Below are 18,192 nucleotides of genomic sequence, written 5' to 3'. Positions count from 1 at the left end.
TTATTCCCGTCTGATATCTGGCAGCTCGCATCTGCATTTGTCGTCTTTTTCCAGTATTTCAGCATGGAATTCTGCACATCGTTTACACATGGCGCTCGGAGTCCTTGACAGAGAAGGGGAGGGGCGACATGGTTGGGCAGGGATGGAGTTGGCTGCTCAGGCGGTCGGTACGGCACGGGGTTTGGGGTTCGGTACCTGGAGAAGCCGGCCACTACGGAGTTGCGCTCCAGCGTGGGCAACGGTATGCTTTGGTCTCCAGATGAGGCGCGGCCAGACCAGGGGGTTTTGAGCATCTTGGGAAAATAGGGAGACTCCCTATGGTCCGCTGGCGGCTCTACTACTGGATAAACGGCAAAGGCGACGTCGAAGGGGTGTACATATATCATGATCGGATCACTGGCAGGATTGGGAACAGGAATGAGACTCATTGCATACAAGCGCATTGCCATTCGAGACTGAAAGGCGCCTCGCTGTGATTATCGCTGCAGTGCATAATACCCTCACAGGGTGCTTGAAGCGGTGCGAGGTGGGGGCAGCAGCCTGTGGGTACGAGGCTGACGAGCCGCCCGTTTGGTTGGTGCCCTGATTAGCGCTGTGCCCGCAGCCTTTCAGCGACGTCTCGCCCTGTTTGTGAGTGTCGGCAGCCTTGCGACGTCCAAGTCTTAACCTCACATTATTCTTCCTGCCCTGCATGACACGGCTCAGGTCGACGCACGCAATCAGACACCAGGCAAGACACACACGCGAAAGCTGCTCAATTCTTTCGGGACAACTGCGAATTGGTACGGGCTGCCATCGAGGCTTAGAACTGGCCAGTTTGGCAGTCCTGTTTGAGGCACGCTGCTCAACACTCGGTTCTGGCAAAACGAGAACTCACACAAACGCCTCCCGCTCCCACGATGGCGCCGGTGCTTAGGCCCAGGCAGAGCCTACCCAAGGATAAGTTCCCTGGGTACTTTTCCAACCTGAAGAGCCAGGCGTACACGGATCCCAGCTCGTCTAGAGGCGCGGGCACTCACAGGTATGTCGTCTGCCCAGCTCTAGAAACCGCGATGGTGTGGCTGGCGACCTGACTGATGGGAGATGAAGTATACGATCTATTGCGTGGAATCCGCAAGGGACGCTCGTGGCAACCGGGTCGGCAGACAAGACGCTGCGCGTATGTGAGTTTGTCCCGGCGACCGTCTGGCCGTGGAAGTGACAGAGTCGCATCTGACATCTCGCAGGGAATCCGGAGAAGCCACATGTCAAGTTCTCAACAGAGCTCAAGGGCCACTCCGCCTCTATTGAGAAGGTGGCGTTCAATCCGACAAAAGACGCCGAGTTGTGCAGCGTGAGCAGCGATGGCGTTGTCAAGTTCTGGGACGTGCGCACCAAGGCATGCTTCAACGAGGTGCGAGGGCTCGGGGACGCGCTCAGCCTTGTGTGGGCTCCCGACGGGCAGACGCTCCTCGTGGGCAACCGGGACGACGTCATCTTCATTCTTTCGCCTTCGCAGTCGACGCCAGTCTCATCCCACCAGCAGCCGGTGCAGACGAATCAGATCAGCTTTTGCTGGGGTGGCGAGAAGGTCTTCCTGGCGACGGGAGACGGGCGGACACGGACACTGACGTATCCCGGGTTCGACCCCGTCTTCAAGCTCAATTACGGGCCCGAGCCGAGAGAGTTTAAGCTGCACGGGCACACGTCTTCGTGTCTGACGGTAGAGCTGCAGCCGACGGCGAGGTATCTTGCGACGGGGGGCTCGGATTCGATCATCTCGTTGTGGGACACGAAAGACTTCATCTGCCAGCGGACCTTGTCGGGGATATCTGGGCCGGTCAGGAGCATCAGTACGTGAACTCGCCACCTCAAACCTTTACGCCTCCTAATCTGAGTATCGCCAGGTTTCACGTTTGACGGTAGCTACATTGTTGCCGGCAGCGACGAAGGTAATATTCCGCACTGGGACATTTTGATCTATTTCTGGAGTTTACGCTGACCGGATACAACGCAGGGAGCGGCCTCGAGGTCTACCATGTCGAAACGGGCGAACACGTGCATACCTTTAAGACGGCGGGCTCGTCGCCGGTGGTCGCATGGGCGCCGACACGCTACTGCCTGGCTTATAGCGATCTCGGCGTGCTGAGGATCGTTGGTGTCGATCCGGATCGCAAGTGAGGCAAGGGGGCGGGAAGGGCTGAGCTGTCAGGACAAGACATTTCGGTACAGCCCTGGGCTGAGAAGGACCAAAGAAATGTCGATGCAGACTCCTTGCTCTGAGATCGTGAGACACGCCGGGCAGATATCGCAGCCAAACATGCAGTACACTTTGGGGTTGGACGCGGCATTACGACTGTGGCACCTTCGTGGAGGGCGGTCGTCCAAGAATAGCAACCAGCCCGGGAACGCGCTCCGACCGGCCAATGCAGGATGACATGACAAGGTCTTGGGGTGGCATCGCGGCGCCAGCTGAACACGTGCCGTGGCGGTGGGAGCCCTCTTGGCTCTTGGGGGGAATTCTTGGGGAGTGTCGGTTGGTGGTTAGTGCGTCAGCGCGGGTCAATGTGGTACCGGCAGAAACGGGCTGGGCAAGGGGACGATACGACGGGAGCGACGGCAGGGAATTTGCCTCAAATCTGACGTGCCGCACGCGGTTGAATCTCTCGGCAATGAGAACGCGTGAGTGTGTGTGCATGCATCGGCGACTGTCCGTACGGGGCGGTCGGGGGGCAGTGCAGGATGAATTGAATGAATCTTTTGGAGGCATCGATTGATACCGCCTAAAGGCGCGAACATTGCAGCCGACATGGGGTTCCGGGCGATACATCAACCCGCCTACCCTGCAGGCCAGAGTGCGACAAGTCAAGCAAAGGGCGCTGGGCACGGCACTCACTCACATATGGGGCTGCGGCCAATGTCAGAGCACAAATGCGTTGTGGTGATGGTATGATAATCTGCATGCTTTATTGCTCGGTGTGACTCGTGATGCGGCTTGCATGCAGGCAAGACAGACAGACAGCCTCGGTTGCGAGCAGCATTACGTAGGCATGTACTTCGAATGTATCTCGCAGGATAGGCAACCCATTGGGTACCACCACGAGGGAACCAACGTGCGTCCTTGTACATCGTCACGCAAATAACACACAGGTGACCCAGCCCGCTGGGACTGTGACTCCGTTGGTTTCTCTGGCGCTCCCGGCGCTGTGGTTGCTTGCCGTCTGTATTTGCATCCTGCACTCCGTACGGGGGCATGGGGGGTGTGCAGGCAAGGAGAGCTTTCCCCGCCACGATACAGTGAGAGCGTCCATCCTGTCCAACACGGCGATCGCGCTGCTGCTGCACCCGCCGCACCTGAAAAATGCATGGGAGCGGTGAGTAAGCGGGCGAGCGAACGCGTTGGAACGACGCCCGGCATTGGAAATTGGAGAGCACATGTCAACGACTTGTCGCGGCATCCGCCTGTGTGACCTGCCTCTTGGTCGGTGGGTGCGCGCAGAGACGAGCCACATGAGCCCTCTGCATCTCTCAACCACGCACAAAACAGCACAGCCCATGGAGTGTTGACAGGGCATCTGGGCGTTGTTGGGGAATTACGTAGGCCATAGGGCTGGTGTTGGGGCGGGTTCACAAGCATGTGAAGCCCCTCTGGCCCCCCTAGGAAGCTCTGGGAACTGGGAGCCGGGGGCCGGGGTGGTGGCTCCCACGCGTCGCATTTCGATCAGGCCAGGCCAGGCTGCGATGCGACGCGCAGCCATGCGACAGGGTTTCGCGAGGACGGGAGAGGGGCAGCGTGGCAGGGACAGACAGAGAAAGAGGGTCGAGATGTCAGGGACGAGGCTACGTTGACGGGACTTTGATGCCCGTCCGTCCTGCCGGGTACGCCGGCCGTAGCGTGCCGCTGGGGGGGAGTGGCAGTTGAACCAAGGGTAAGATGGCAGGCATCTTGGAGACGCATGTGGTACAGACGATTGCACATGGCTATGCGAATGAGGCCGCGCTTTGGCCCAGACAGCACGATCATTCGAATGGCATACCGCGTTTGGGGGAGGAGGGGGCAGACTACGGCCGAGGCACCAAGAGCGCCAGGAACGGGGATTGATCGATGGCGGCCAGCCAGCAACCAAAGTTCCGAGCGAGTGCGTGTGAGTGCGTGACGCCTCAGTTGGTCGCCTCGCCGCGCCTCGCCTCGCCGTCGTCGTCCGTGTGTACATATGAATGTACATATCGGGCGGGGGACTACTAACCTCGCTCAGTCACTCCTTGGGTGGGCAAATTTACACGGATGACGAAGCGGCCGTCGTTCCCTTCCTGGGAGGGCGCGGCGGCGGCGGCGGCGCGAGGATAAGCCACATGGCTTGCTGGCAGATTTGAGAAAACCGGCAACAACTGGGGGGACCTGGACTGGAGAGCGCGCAGGGCAGGGCAGGGTAACGCCGGGCAAGGCTTGGGGTCTGCTGGACGGGCGGGCGCGGCACTTGGTGTAGGTACATCGAGGAGTGTAGGTTTTTCGTACTCGTATGTGGAGAGGTGTGCCTCCATGTGTGTATGTATGTACGTACGAGCATGGCATGTGGACAAATCGCGGCAGAGGGCGTAAGCAGGTGAAGGCGCGGCGGCGCGCTGCGTGCCGTAGCCTCGCTGGAGACAGACGACCGAGCGGTTTGCCCGCTGACGGCTTGTTGACCATGGATCTAATCGATCCATCGCTCTCCAGGCGAAAGCGAGCCCTGTGAAGCTTTCATGTTCTAGCCCTCTCGTCCGCTGGAGCATCACAAGGTGGTTCCATGCTAGGGCCGCGGCACGGTGGGGGAACTGGCGCTTAACTAACAGTTTGGTGCAGAAACCTGAGCGCCCCCGGCCCGGGGGGTGTGGCTTGGGCGGCGTGGAAGAGACGGGAAGCCGTTGCAGTGCGACCGCCGCGCTCCCGCCGAGCGTGGCCGTCCCAAGCCCCGGTACCTCTGTCGTCCAGCGCAATGCCCCAGATTGGAGCCCCTCGTCCCCCACCCGTTGGTAGGCAGGTAATGGAAGTTGGCACCGTTTGGCCAGACCCTGGAGCTCCAGTCGACAGGGCAAGGTATCGCTGTGTCGGTACACTTAACTGCTGGTGGGAAACGGACGCGCGATCCTCAACGTCCTGGCGCTCCAGGGCCCGTACCCACTGATGCCCACCTCCATGACCACCACCATCACCAACTGGGCGCGCTCACCCACCCCCCATCCCCCCCTTCCCACCCCAAACCCCAGCTGATGCGGGCGGCCACCAGTCCCCACTGGGGTCAGCAGAGGGTTGATTGATGGATGGGTGGATGGATGGATGGATGCACGGATGGAGGGGGACGACGGCACCCGCGCCAGGCAGCCAGGGCCACCTACCTCACGACCTGGGCTGGGCTGGTCTCTCGCGGCACACCTGCAGCAGCGCCGCCCAGCCCAAGCCCGTCTCGGGCGCTGCGGAGTCGAGGCGGAGTCCGCCTTGGTCCTGGCGCGGCCGACCGTCCAGACGTCTGGTCGATGCAGGCAGGATGCGGTGCGGTGCAGGCAGCACGAGGTGGGTAGCGGTGGCTCTGGCCAAGTCGTCGTCGCCTTCAACGTGGGTGGGTGCGTCCGCCCGGCGCGGTGGGTTCCCGACCCAGTGATGGAAGAGCTCTGACGGGAGGTCCAAAAGTATCTACAGCACCATCCTTGGGTCCCTCCTTGGAGCCTCCATTAGCGCAGTCTCCATCGTTCTTCACCCGCTACGTACCGTTAATCTCAACCGTCGCCTCCATCCGTGTCTTTCTAAGCCGGCCCCAGCTTCACGCTCCATCCTCACCACCACCACCACCACCACCACCACTACCTTTCCTCCGCCTTCTCCTCCCCGGGTTCCTCGACTATACGACGACCGGGCCGCGTTCCGAATTGCGAGGCCGAGCATCGCCTCTCACCGGCACGCGATTTTGTGCTCGTCCAAGCAACGCCTGCCCGCAGCATCTATTTCGTCCTCCTCCCCCCCGCGCCGGGAGGATCGGGGCGCTGCGTCCCGCTCACAAGCTTGCCCCCCCGTTTGTCGAACCGACGCCCTGTGCGCCCGCTCATCGTCGCCTCCCGTCCCGTATCACCGTCGCACGAGCCATAGCCCTTAGCAGAGCCCTGGACATAGACATTACGCGAACAAGCTCTCGTTCACCATGCCTGGGTCCTCGGACAACGGCTCCTCGAGCAACGGCAACCAGGCGCCGCAGAGCCCGCCCGGCGACACCATCCACGCCGCCTCCGCCGGCGACTCTGCCATCCCCGACAATGCCAGCGTCCCCAAGCCCAAGCGCCTCGCGTGCATGATCTGCCGCAAGCGCAAGCTCAAGTGCGATGGCGTGAGGCCCAGCTGCAGCACATGCTCGCGCCTCGGCCACTCGTGCGCCTATGATGAGCAAAGGAGGAAGAGCGGCCCGAAGCGCGGATACGTCAAGGCCCTTGAAGAGCGGCTGAGTAAGTTTGCTTGCCCTGTTTGCGCATTCGCGGGAGGAATATTACTGCCTTTGGTGCTGTCGAGGCAAGGATGCGCAGCTGCTGACGACTCACAGAGCAAGTCGAGACGCTGCTCAAGACGCAAGACCCGGCCCCGGCCAACACGAGCCCCTCAAAGGCCATGGGCATGTCCATGTCCGGCTCGCGCAACTCGGCCGCCACCAACGGCCTGCCCGTCGCCAACCCGCCCATGGGCATGGCTGGCGACCACGACATGGACGGCCGGTGGCAGCACTTCAACGGCGAGTCGCCCCGGCAGGGCGCCATTGACGACTTCAACTTCAACGCCAACATGGGCATGCCCATGAACAATGTCGGCGGCAACTTCACGTGGGAGATGATTGGGCTCGGCCTCGAGGAGCCCTTGCCGCCGCAGGAGACGATTGACGAGCTACACCAGGTCTACTTTGAGAAAGTTCACCCCTCGGTGCCCATGATTCATCGCTACCGGTACCTCGCCGCCATGAACTTGTACGCGACCCCCTTCCCCTATATTGGATTATGAAATAAGCCCTCTGACTTGTGTGTACAGGGCACCGAATCAGCGACCGCCAGTGTGCCTCCGCTACGCCATGTGGACGATGGCTTGCTCCATCACGGACAAGTATTCCGATCTCAAGGACCTCTTCTACCAGCGGGCGCGCAAGTACGTCGAGGCCGACTACGTCAAGGGCTACGGCGAGCACATGATTTCGGTTGCCCACTGCCAGACGCACATTCTGCTGGCCTGCTACGAGATGAAGATGATGTACTTTCCCCGAGCCTGGATCAATACCGGCTCGGCCGTTCGTCTCGCGCAAATGTATGCTCTGCCCCCTTGCTCCATGCTCAGCAGTGCAGATCTCTAACACCCTTTAGGATCGGACTCCACCGGTTAGACGGCCAGGGCTTGGACGTCAAGCAATGTCTACCGCCGCCAAAGGACTGGACTGAACGGGAAGAGCGGCGTCGCACGTTTTGGATGGCCTTTTGCGAGGATCGCTACGCCAGCATCGGCACCGGGTGGCCCATGACGATTGACGAGCGGGACATTATGACCAAGCTGCCCTCGTCGGAAAGCGCCTATGACATGAGTCGCCCCGAGCAGACGCAAACTCTCGCCGAGTGCACCGGGCCGAACGGAGCCGGCAAGCTGTCGTCTTTTGGCGGCATTGTTCTCATGGCCTGCCTGTTCGGCCGCAACCTGGTCCATCTCCACCGTCCCGACGATGACGATCTCGACCATGACCTCAATGGTCCGTTCTGGAAGCGCCACCGCCAGATGGACAACATTCTGCTCAACACCTCGCTCTGCCTGCCCGCCCACTTGAAGCTGCCGGGCGGCCTCAACAACCCTAACGTCGTCTTCACAAATATGAGCATCCACACGTCAACCATTTGCTTGCATCAAGCCGCCATTTTTAAGGCCGAGAAGAACAAGCTCGCCGCTTCGGTCAGCTCGGAGAGCAAGGTGCGGTGCATCACGGCAGCCAATGAGATTGCCAGCATCATGCGGACCATTTCCCACATGGACTTGTCAGCTGTAAGGGTTTCCTCGTGCGAATTGACCCCTCAAGGGTGAACGCTGACATGGACAGATGAACCCCTTCATCTCATTCTGCCTGTACGTGGCGGCACGAGTGTTTGTGCAGTACCTCAAGAGCCGGCCAGACGATGCGCAGACTGCGGACTCGCTTCGATTCCTTCTGTCTGCCATGAACGCGCTGAAGCGCAGGAACCCGTTGACGGAGTCGTTCCTTGTCCAGCTGGACGTTGATTTTGAGGCGCTGGCCGCGCGCATCCCCAAGTTGAGGAACGCGTTCCCGCGACCTGGTGACAGCGTAAGTGGTCAATCAACGGAGAGATATCGATTTGATACTGACCAAAGGCAGCCTGGAATGGGCAACGGGGCTGGAGGCAAGAACCAACCCATATGCGACGACCCCGAAGGCGTTCAAGGTATTATGGCCTACCGCAACGAGTGCCACTTCATGAAGATGGCCGGGGACGACGGCAATGCCGCAACGGCACCAGATCTGGTAGAAAACGAGAACCAAAATTCCGCGCCGCCGGGCTTTGCGCAAACGTGGCTCTCGGCCGACCAGCAGTCGATACCAGTGCTGACCCCCAGCTCGGGGACAATGTACGAGAAGGGCGCCGAGAACCAGGATGCACAAGGATCGCCCGAAGGCGGGCCATCGAACGGACCAACGCCCAATTCGAGCGGCGCCGGGTCCGATGCCAAGTCACATTTGCCAGCCGGCCACATGAACGGAGCGACGACAGAAGCGGCATTCCGACCTCCCCTCTCACCGCAGCAGAACATGATCAACCCTTCCCATGGCATGGACAGCGGGAACCACCAAAGCTTCTTTGGCGACTCGGGATTCATTCCGCAAAGTATGCCGCAACAGAGCAATGGGTTCGGGATGCCGGCAGGCGGCTGGACGGACATGAACGGACAGCCAGCCGGGATGCCAGTGGGCGAGGGCGTGCTACGGGCTCTCATGAACATGGGCCCGATGGACGCCATGGACCTCTCGTCGTGGGATAACGGAGCCGACACGCACATGAGAGGGTGATACGGCTGGAAAGGACAAGATTCACAAAACCGGGGCAATGGCGGGGTCGGTCTCATTCTCTATGACGGCACAGCGCATAGCTGGATGCCTTTTTGGTTTGCGAGGCGAGCGGGCCGGCTGGCAGACAGGCAGCGGCATTTGGGACAATGGCGTTTAAACGATTGATTACCCGGTCTGCCGTCTCTCGTTTAATGGCGGCCGGGGGTGGGCAGGCAGCACATTTGCGGACAGGTTATCAACTATTTGGATGTACTATATATCTCACACGTCAGGGCCGCGACGACGACGACGACAATGCCGCCGCCGCAGAGTGCGACGTTGACGGCTGAGGAATGGTTTTTGGACTGGAAGCTCGAATGTTGGGCAGTTTTACATAGTCGATAATGAATACCCCCTCACTCGCGGACATGGACGGGTCGGCGTGTCTTGTGACGTGACGTGACGCTCATGGGGGAAGTGTCCCGACGAGTGCGCCGTGGACGACGCAGACGACGTCACTCGATCATTCGTGCTTCGTACGCAGAGTGGAATTCACATGCCTCTGGGATCGCCGTGACGTCGCAAGTTGGCGCTGCGTGCGTAGGCGTGTGTGCGTACGTTACGTGTGTGGTGCCTGGATATTGTATTGTAATCGCGGGCATCCCTGGGACCGGGGTTCGGGGCCCCGGAGTTCGGCTATTGGAGGGAGAGCGAGTCCTGGGGCGATGTGGTGGGTTGCAGGAGGGGGAGAGGGGGGAGGAGATCTTGGATGGTATGCTGTGAAAACTCGCAGTGAGAGAACTGTGGCGCGGGAAGGGGAAGGGCCTGGGGCTAGGCGGATGCACGTTTTGCGAAAGCGTGTGAATGGCTGGTTCGTGGATTGCTGCAGATATATGTATACGGACTACGGTGCAAATGAACAGATTGACAAGCCGTGGTATAAGCAGCGTTGAGATCTAAGAGGTGTACAATTCGCGGAGGAAGTCGCCAAATGGTAGAGAGCGAACTTTTCATATTAGTACGAGCGAGACACGTCTGATCTTCTAGAGATCATTGCAATGACGTGAGGGGAGCGACATCTTCATATGAGGGCCCATCACCCAGACCCTACCTCTTCCACGCGAGAAAGAACCTCCTCCTCTCACGAGTAAGACATTGTCTCGGAAAGGGCCATCCGTTCGCGACATCAAAACTCCGAAAGCCTCGCCTCCCTGTTCTCCTCTATCAACGCCTGAACCTTGGACCACATCCATATGATGAAGCCGTCCTCGTCAAACGAATCCTCCCCCTCAATGAGCTGCCACTCTACCTCGGTCCAGATCGAGGTGGCGTAAAACTGCTGGTACTCGTGATCGTCGGGCATATCGTCCTTTTGAACCCGTTCATCGCCGTGAAAGAAATATTCGGGAAGGGCAGGGGTGATTTCGAACGTGGCGAGCCACGGAGGGCGTAATTCCAGAATACAGGTGGCGAGAAGAGACCAGGTTTCGATGCAACGGCTAACGCAGTTGGGGAGGCGCACTTCTTCGAGGTTCACCAAGTGATTCGCGATGAACATGCAAAACCCTTCATCGATTGGGGTCCATTCTAAATGAAGGGTCTTGAGGCATGGCATCTCGAAGCGCATCCAGGGGATCGCCACCTCTTCCGCGAGCAGATGGCGCCACTGCCTACCGGTAAGGCGTAGATGCTGCACGTTCGGGATACAGCTAATAAAATAGCTGCATAGGGTGCTCAGGTATAGGCACGGCTCAATATCGAATTCGTAACAGAAGTCCTCGACGGGGTCATGCAGTTCCACGTCCAACGATGTCAGGCCAGCGACCAGCTCCGTCCACGCAGGGTTGGCTGAGCTGAGCGCAGGATAAGGAGGTCCAGTAGTGTAGGGCCATAGCGGAAGCTGGTGGACCTCCAGGCGAGTAAAGGCTCCCGCACTTTGACAGAGCGCCCATAGACTTGCGTTCAAGCGTGCAATCGAGGGCACCATGTGCTCAGCATAATCATCCGCATAGCCATCCTCTTGTCCTTCTGACTTTACTCGCGGATAGTAGACAGGCGCGAAGGAAAAGGACTCGAGATTCGGGAATTGGAGGTGTAGGGACATCAATGCGAAGCTTGTATCGACAGCCAGTGGGCTTTCCGTATCTACTGGGCGGTCCTCATTGTCCAGCGGAAGGGGCTTCCAGTCGACTCCATCCTCCTCGGGCGCAACAGGGTGCCAATATCGCGGTTCGTATTCGATGCGGCGGACGAACTTCGCGCGCGGGCCCGAGCCGATGGCTTGTAACCGGCGGCCACACGAGGGCTTCGCGGTAAGGGCAACCTTGGCGTAAACTGTAGGTTGTAGCCACTCCGTGAACGTCTTGCAGGCGAAACACAAGGAGCCTAAGTCGTTGTCGGTGCAGAAGGACTTGATTTCGAAGAGGATCTCCCACGGCAGCTGTATCAGGCTCGCCATGGTGGCGATCGGGGATTGAGCCCTTGGAGTATGGCGGTTGGAAGATCCATTTCTTATTTTGTTCCGCACAGCCTCCCCGTTATTGAGTGTGTGAACGAGTGAAGGTGAATGCAAACGTGATGTGCTCCGTTTGCAAGGAAGGAGCAACCAGCGTGGGGCCCCTGCGCGGGTTGCCGCTCTCAGTCACGCGTCGGCCCCACCCAAAGACTGACGATGGAAGCGCGGTTGCTCCTCACCATCACCTGTAAAAGCAGCACCGAAAACGAGCCCGGCCTCCGTGTAAGTCAGCGACGGGCCCGAGAACGTGAGCAGGCAAAGGCAGCTGGCAGACGAAGCGACCACGGGCGACGCGCTGGACGGGAGCTAGAGGAACACCAGCCACTGCACCAGTGAGGGGTGCCGCTGCCCGAGGCCTGAACGGGGAGGGTGAGCATCGAGGACGCGAGCCCCAACGAAGCTCAGGGGACAAGGCAGGCCACGGTAACCCAGAGATCGAGGACATACGACCCGATGGCCGCCTACGCTGGCGAGAGCCACTTCCGTTTGAACCTCGGGGTGGGACCCGGAGGCGCGGGTCTGGACGGCTTCGCGCATCCGGGGCCTCCTCACCACCACGGACACGCTCACGATGCGGGGCCGACGACGGCCGGCCTGGACGGCGCGTACCCGTTGCAGGATGTCGCCGCCACAGCCACTCCTCCTTCTGCGGGTAGGCGACGGCGTCGACAGGCGGCGGACGCCGGCAGCAGTAGCACGGGTGGTCAGTTTGGCATCCTTGCGCCGACGACGATTCCCGGCGCTGGCCCCGCCAGTGCGGTCCCGCTGCCTGACGCGCATGGCCAGCCGGCCGGGGTCCCAACGGTAGGCCTCGGGAGGGACACAGGTGAAAGAACGGGTGGCAAGCTGAGCGGCCGCATCGTTCTCGATCCGCCAAACCTGCAGGCCTGGCGAGAGAAGCTCTTTGCCGTCGATGAGACCCTTGTCCTGACCAACGAGCAGTGCGTCTCCCCTCTGATTATCATAGTATTTCCTTCAAAGCTGAGCCCTGGGCGTACTCCCCGCAGTGCCCGCACGATGTGAGGGACGCGTCTCGGTCTCGACGCTGACACTCAACTGCTCCAGACTCGAGGTGTACTTCCCGCACGTGGACAACATCTACTCGCACCGCTCGACACAGCGCTACAAGCGCAAGCCTTTCATCTCGCACTACTACGACTGCCGGATGAAGGGCCGTCCGCCAGGGACACCCAAGTCCGATGACCCGAACAAGAAGAAACGCAAGCGTGTCGCCCGCGAGCGCGACCTGTGCGACGTCAAGATCCGCATCACAGAGTACTTTCCCGGCGCGTTCCTCGACCGCGACACCGCTGCCGCTGCCGCCGCGGCCGCAGCCACCGGCAACGCGGCTGTGCTCACTGCCGGTGCGGGCGCAGCGACGGGCGTGGCGGCACAGGTGGTGCCCGAGGGCCAGCGCTTCTGGGCGATTCAGCGCGTTAATGGTAACGGCGGCAACGGCAAGGGGGATGGCATAGACGGCCCTCATAGGCATACGCTGCAGCGCAGCGATGAGATTAAGAGGAACAGCGTGCAGCGGTGGCTGGCCGACAGGGACAAGGAGGTCAAGAAGATACAGGTGAGTGATGATGACCCTCCGTAAATGGGCAGAGAAAATGCATGGACAGATGAACTGACGGGACGATGCAGAAGCAGGTCCCGCGCAAGGCCACCGGTGCTGCGCTCGCGACGACAAAGAAGCACTCCAAGGAGAGCGACCTGAAGCTGTACGCTGCATGCTTCTGGTGAGGACTTCCCTTGCTGTATCAGCAGCGATCCAGTTTCACTCTTCACTTGTGCCTGTACATGGCCTGACGGTCAAATCAATTCACTGACGACGACATCCTCACCAGCCCCTTCTCGCAGCGCGTGTGGATCGCGCTCGAGGCAAAGGGCCTGGCTTATCAGTACTGCGAGACAGATCCCTACCGCCGCCCGGCGCCGACGGCGCTTCTCGAGGCGAATCCACGCGGTCTCGTCCCGGCCATCCGCCAGGGCGAGTGGGCATGCGCCGAGAGTGCCGTGATTCTCGAATACGTACGCACTTTTGCCCCTTATTCCTGAGCTTCTCCATCTCTACCCATCTTCTCGAGTGCTGGACAAGGAAGGTCTCGCCTTGTCGTCGCCGCTGCTAACTAAGCAACAAATAGCTCGAAGACATGCAGCATAGGAGCGGAGCGCCCTTGTTTCCGTCCGATCCGCGGCTCAAGGCAAATTGTCGCCTATGGATTGATCATGTATGATGAAAGACGCCCTGGTATTGCTATGCTGTCAGACGTATTAACGTCAGGACAGATCAACGCCCGCGTGGTGCCCTCCTTCTTCGCGCTCCTACAGGCTCCCGACCTGGGACAACAGAGCGCTGCGACGGAGCAATTACAAGGTCACATTACGAGCCTCGTTCTCGCGGCCGATGAGCATGTAGGTTTCTCTTCGCCTTGCTTTGAGACGCACTTCCTGAGAAGGCGAGCTGATCGCAATTGCTCACAGGGCCCTTACTTTCTCGGCTCGTCCCTGAGCCTCGTTGACGTACACTTCGCCCCGTTTGCTCTCCGCTTGTCTCGCCTCCTCGGGCCGCTCCGCGGTTGGGCTGACCCAGTGCCTGGAACTCGCTGGCAGCGGTGGCTCGATGCTCTCGAGCGCGACCCTCACGTTACTGCCACGACCAGCCTGGACGAGCTCTACGCGGACACGGCACAGATACTTGCCCATCCCCATGCTCCCTCGTCCACACACCTCGGAAGGCCGTGAGTGCTTGACAGTGCAGGCAGAGAATATGCCGCAGCGGGCGGCACAGCTCGGTGTGCGGACATATGCGGCTCGTCGGTTCTTGAGCGCCCGAGGGGGGGCATGGACGGACTCTCAGGCAGCCGCCTCATCACAAAGCCCCAGCTGGTGGTTCCGAATTGGCGGTCTACTGGAGAGGGGAACACACCAGGCTCACGCCGCAGGCTACTACAACTACAATATTATTTGTCAAGCCGCGAAAGTCAGCTGGCACAATGTTCTGAAAGGCTGGTAACCTAATGCTCGCCGGCCCAAGGCGTAAACGCTGACGGGTGCGGCGAGCGAGCGTGACTACGGACGCCGGACGGCGGGCGGAGGAAACAATGGGTTGCTTGAGGCAGGAGGTGCAAGAGCCTCGCAGTTGCGCAAGGTTGTTACTGTATGCAGGCTGTCTTGACACGAGCACATGCTCATCTGAGCAGCGCGAGGTGCGGCTGGAGTTGAGGTTCGTATCGCTCTTGAGTGAGGACAGGGGTGTCGTTTCATGTTTCACTCGACGATGCCGGGTGACATCACCGAGCCCTCTAGCCATACAGGAGAGAGCTGCGAGGCTGCGCCACGTTGTCAGGGCTGGCGAGCGTCAGCAGTCAAAAGCGGGAGTCCAGAACACTGGCAGTCGCCGCCGAGGTCTGACGATGGCTCGGAGCAGCAACGAGAGCGCTCGCGTGTCGTCGGATTGCGATGCGTGCAGTCCGTGATTCAAGGGCCGTGTGGGGCGAGATCGACGAACTTCGGGACGGGAGGCTCCGACTGAAGTTGGCTCGGACGAATCGTATATCAAATACTATATCGTAAGTTCGTAACCATGGATCGGCTAGCCAGCCTAGTCGGCCATGACATGCCATGCTGCCGGCCCCCTGCCCTGACGCCGGCAGTGGACAAGGCCCCCCAGCCACCTCTGGAGTCTCTCCTGGGCACTGGAAGCCGACGTGACTGGCCACCGTTAGCAATGCTCAAGGACCTTGCCCCTTCGTTGGCGGCTAGGCATGGACTGGTCAGCCACCAGCCGGAGGGCGCCACCATGTGCGCCAAGTGCGCCTACCGAGCACCTTATACCTCGACAAGTTACGAAGCGCAGTGAGTGTGCCAGGGCGCTGGACCGGGCCGTCGTCGTCGTTGGTCAGGACTCTTGATCAGTACGCCCGTGGCGCCGCCGCAACTGGAGATGCACGGCCGCTGGACGCACACAATGGCCAGGAATGCGTCTGGTGCAGAGTCGAGGACACGCAGCGGCCTAACCCCCGACACGTGTTCTCCTCCTTCGCTCGTTCCTTCATCCGTCCGTTCATCCCTTCGTCAGCGCATTCTCCTGGTAGCCACAGTAGATTGAACGTACGCTGGGGCAGCCTCTATGCTGTCTGATCGCTTGCCAGCTGGGGGTCCCGCACTCTTCAAGGGGTGCAACGCCCCGGCGGGGGGGCGGCAGCCGCACCGGGCCCTCATCGGTTGACTCCCCCGGGCCGTGGCGAAGGTTGAAGTTGCCGCCGCAGACGTGCAAGGGTCCCATCTCCATGAGCAGCTTCTCCACGTGCCTACCGATTTGGATCGCCCACCATAAAATACCAATGCCGGCCCTAGCCCACTTCGGGGCTCGCGCCTCTCGGGAGGAGCCAACTTTGTACCTTTACAGTTACAATTCATAGGGAGCACTCTGTGATGTTTGTCGAGGTGCTGCTAGCCCGCTCATTCAATTTGGCTTGCCTCTCTGCCGCTTTGGCAGCTGCGGCCCAGCTTAGGCCATTGGCGGCCCTGTGGGCAGACACAGGTTGGCATTCTCGCGGGAGCACCGCGTGCGGGCGAAGCCATCGTCTCTGTGACACGACAAAGACGAGACGAGTCGGGAACGTGAGTGGCTCGTTGACGGAGCCCATGCGAGGCTGTCATCAAGTTGCATGCCTCGCATTTTTTCGGCGAGCACTCGAGCTCGCGACCTGGGTCGGTGGCCGTCTGGTGGCATCCTGCCGTCTCCCGGCGAGGCGTCTGCACTTCGATTGTCAGCGTTTTGCATCGCGATTGATGCACCCCGGGGTCCGGATGCTTGGCCCGCGACGGGACCAACCACCGCCAGCCGCAGGCATTGTGCCACCGGGGACGCCCAGCCTCGCTTTCCCATCGCGGCCGACACGTCGCGCCCGTGGGAAGTGGCGCGAGGAGGGCTGTGTCCGTTCTGCCATGCCGCGGGGAGATGGGAGCTCGCGGTCGAGCTGTCTGCGTTGGGCCTGGCCAACATTTGCTGCCTTCGAGGCGGGATGCAAGTGGAGCAGAGCAAATGGAGTGACAGGAGTCAAGGACCTGCGCCGGGGAGGTTGACCTGGGCTGCGTTCCATTCCAGGTTGGAGGTCGGAACAAAGCTGCCCCTGTCGCGCCCCTGTCTGTGCCTGGCAGGCGGGCGCTACCACGCCACCCACACGATCGGACCGCTAGTGCCGATCCCTTAATGTCCCGCCGCACGTCAAGTCTTCAGTGTTGAGCGTCTGGGCAAGGATGCCCGTGCAACGCCGCCAGGACTTGCATCTCTTCGCTGCTTGATCCGCTCTCCAGCAGCGTAGGCGCTCGCTCGTCCCAACTGCGCGCACATTTGCGTCGCGACCCACGAGGACAAACACCCTTGCTGGCCCCCGCATCGTCAACACGCCGTCGCCAATGGCCCGCCGCCACCAGCCCCGCGTTGCCCGGTCCCAGCATCCACTCTCCTGCCCGCCGCAAGGGCAGCCCATACGGCGGTCTCTCTGGGCGCTGCACCCGGCATACATGCAGACATACAATTCCTCACCCATGCGGATGCACGCTCGAGTGAGCTGGCTCCTCGAGGTGGGTTTGGACATGGGCAGGCCGGCTGCGGTGTAACACAGGGACTTGGGAAAGTGATTGCATTGCGGGTCTGTGAGTGTCGCCGACTCACCGTGGGTTGGCTGCCCGCCATCTCTTCCCCAAGTCCCAGTGCCTCTGGTTGTCGAGGTCGTCTGAGTGTTTTCTCTCGCTCTCCTGGCATCCGCCTGTCCTCCCTGCCCTCCGGAGCCGGCCCTAGCTACCTACCTACTTAGCTACCTTGGGTACCTAGTAGGTCCGCTACAGCGCCTCCAAGCGCAGGACTTTACGGCCACCCGTGGCCAGGCTCTCCATGAGGCAACTCATACGCCCACGTCGAGTACCTCTCAAGCTCCACTCCGGGGGGCCCCTTGTTTCGAATTAAATGTCCCTACTGGCAGCAAGGCCATTGAGCAAGTCAAGGCCACTCCCCGTGGCGGCGGCGGGGCACGTCAAGAGAGCGAGCCAAGATATCTCGACGGCTACCTTTGCAGTTAGTGACGGCCAACGCTGTGTGACGACCTCATGGATCTTGAATCTTGAGGCGACAGTAGCATTGATAGTGGTGGTAGTAACAGTGGTGTTCCCTGCCGGCATGCACCTCTTGGAAGCTCTGCCTCGAGGGCGTCAGGCAAACGACTGCGCTGGTTACCAGGGTGAGTGGGCGGGCAATTTGACCGGACAGTCGGCAAGCGCAATGCACAGCGGCGGGCAGAGTTTTCTTTGCCAGGCACCAATGGCGCTCGCTCATAACCCTGGCCTCCATTCGAATGGGAACGTCACACAGGGCGTCACCATGGCGCAGGCCCATCCCACATTTCGGGAATTCTGGACAGGAGACGCCACGGCAGGGGCATCAGAATTGGTCGTCTTTGAGCGGTTGCGTGCCGACTCGTCTTGAGGCATCCCCCTCCGCCCGGCCAGCGAAACCGCTTTGCTCTTGGAGGCCTGGGCCTTTGCGATCCTTGTAGGCTCGCGGCGTGCTCGAGCTTACGCCAGCGAAGCTTGCGCCGGTGGGCGTCAACGGCCACAGCTGCTTCCCAGCACTGCCTCACT

General features: G+C 60.6%; 4 protein-coding genes across 4 annotated transcripts; 3 read left to right on the top strand and 1 right to left on the bottom strand.

The window, feature by feature from the left end:
* Positions 1 to 899: 899 nt before the first annotated feature.
* On the top strand, positions 900 to 2,160 carry PLICBS_006992 (uncharacterized protein; the record flags this gene model as incomplete). The annotated part of the gene is made up of 5 exons (XM_018320383.2): positions 900 to 1,021; positions 1,090 to 1,163; positions 1,227 to 1,832; positions 1,887 to 1,931; positions 1,997 to 2,160. 5 exons carry the CDS (start codon positions 900 to 902, stop codon positions 2,158 to 2,160), a joined length of 1,011 nt encoding a protein of 336 aa, XP_018180280.1.
* Positions 2,161 to 6,152: 3,992 nt separating this feature from the next.
* On the top strand, positions 6,153 to 9,050 carry PLICBS_006991 (uncharacterized protein; the record flags this gene model as incomplete). Its single annotated transcript, XM_018320382.2, has 6 exons — positions 6,153 to 6,450; positions 6,546 to 6,960; positions 7,022 to 7,291; positions 7,348 to 8,011; positions 8,067 to 8,309; positions 8,361 to 9,050. The coding sequence occupies 6 exons, from the start codon at positions 6,153 to 6,155 to the stop codon at positions 9,048 to 9,050; spliced, it is 2,580 nt and encodes an 859-aa protein (XP_018180279.2).
* Positions 9,051 to 10,215: 1,165 nt separating this feature from the next.
* Positions 10,216 to 11,487, bottom strand: PLICBS_006990 (uncharacterized protein; the record flags this gene model as incomplete). Its single annotated transcript, XM_065601098.1, has 1 exon — positions 10,216 to 11,487. One exon carries the CDS (start codon positions 11,485 to 11,487, stop codon positions 10,216 to 10,218), a length of 1,272 nt encoding a protein of 423 aa, XP_065457170.1.
* Positions 11,488 to 11,997: 510 nt separating this feature from the next.
* PLICBS_006989 (uncharacterized protein) lies at positions 11,998 to 14,292 on the top strand (the record flags this gene model as incomplete). The annotated part of the gene is made up of 7 exons (XM_018320380.2): positions 11,998 to 12,485; positions 12,610 to 13,120; positions 13,192 to 13,286; positions 13,395 to 13,578; positions 13,692 to 13,778; positions 13,837 to 13,962; positions 14,032 to 14,292. The coding sequence occupies 7 exons, from the start codon at positions 11,998 to 12,000 to the stop codon at positions 14,290 to 14,292; spliced, it is 1,752 nt and encodes a 583-aa protein (XP_018180277.2).
* Between the last annotated feature and the right edge of the window lie 3,900 nt (positions 14,293 to 18,192).

This window comes from Purpureocillium lilacinum (assembly GCF_023168085.1).
Source record: "Purpureocillium lilacinum CBS 284.36 DNA, scaffold_5, whole genome shotgun sequence".
Taxonomy (NCBI): Eukaryota; Fungi; Ascomycota; class Sordariomycetes; order Hypocreales; family Ophiocordycipitaceae; genus Purpureocillium; species Purpureocillium lilacinum.
This window is presented reverse-complemented; position numbering and strand designations above follow the sequence as displayed.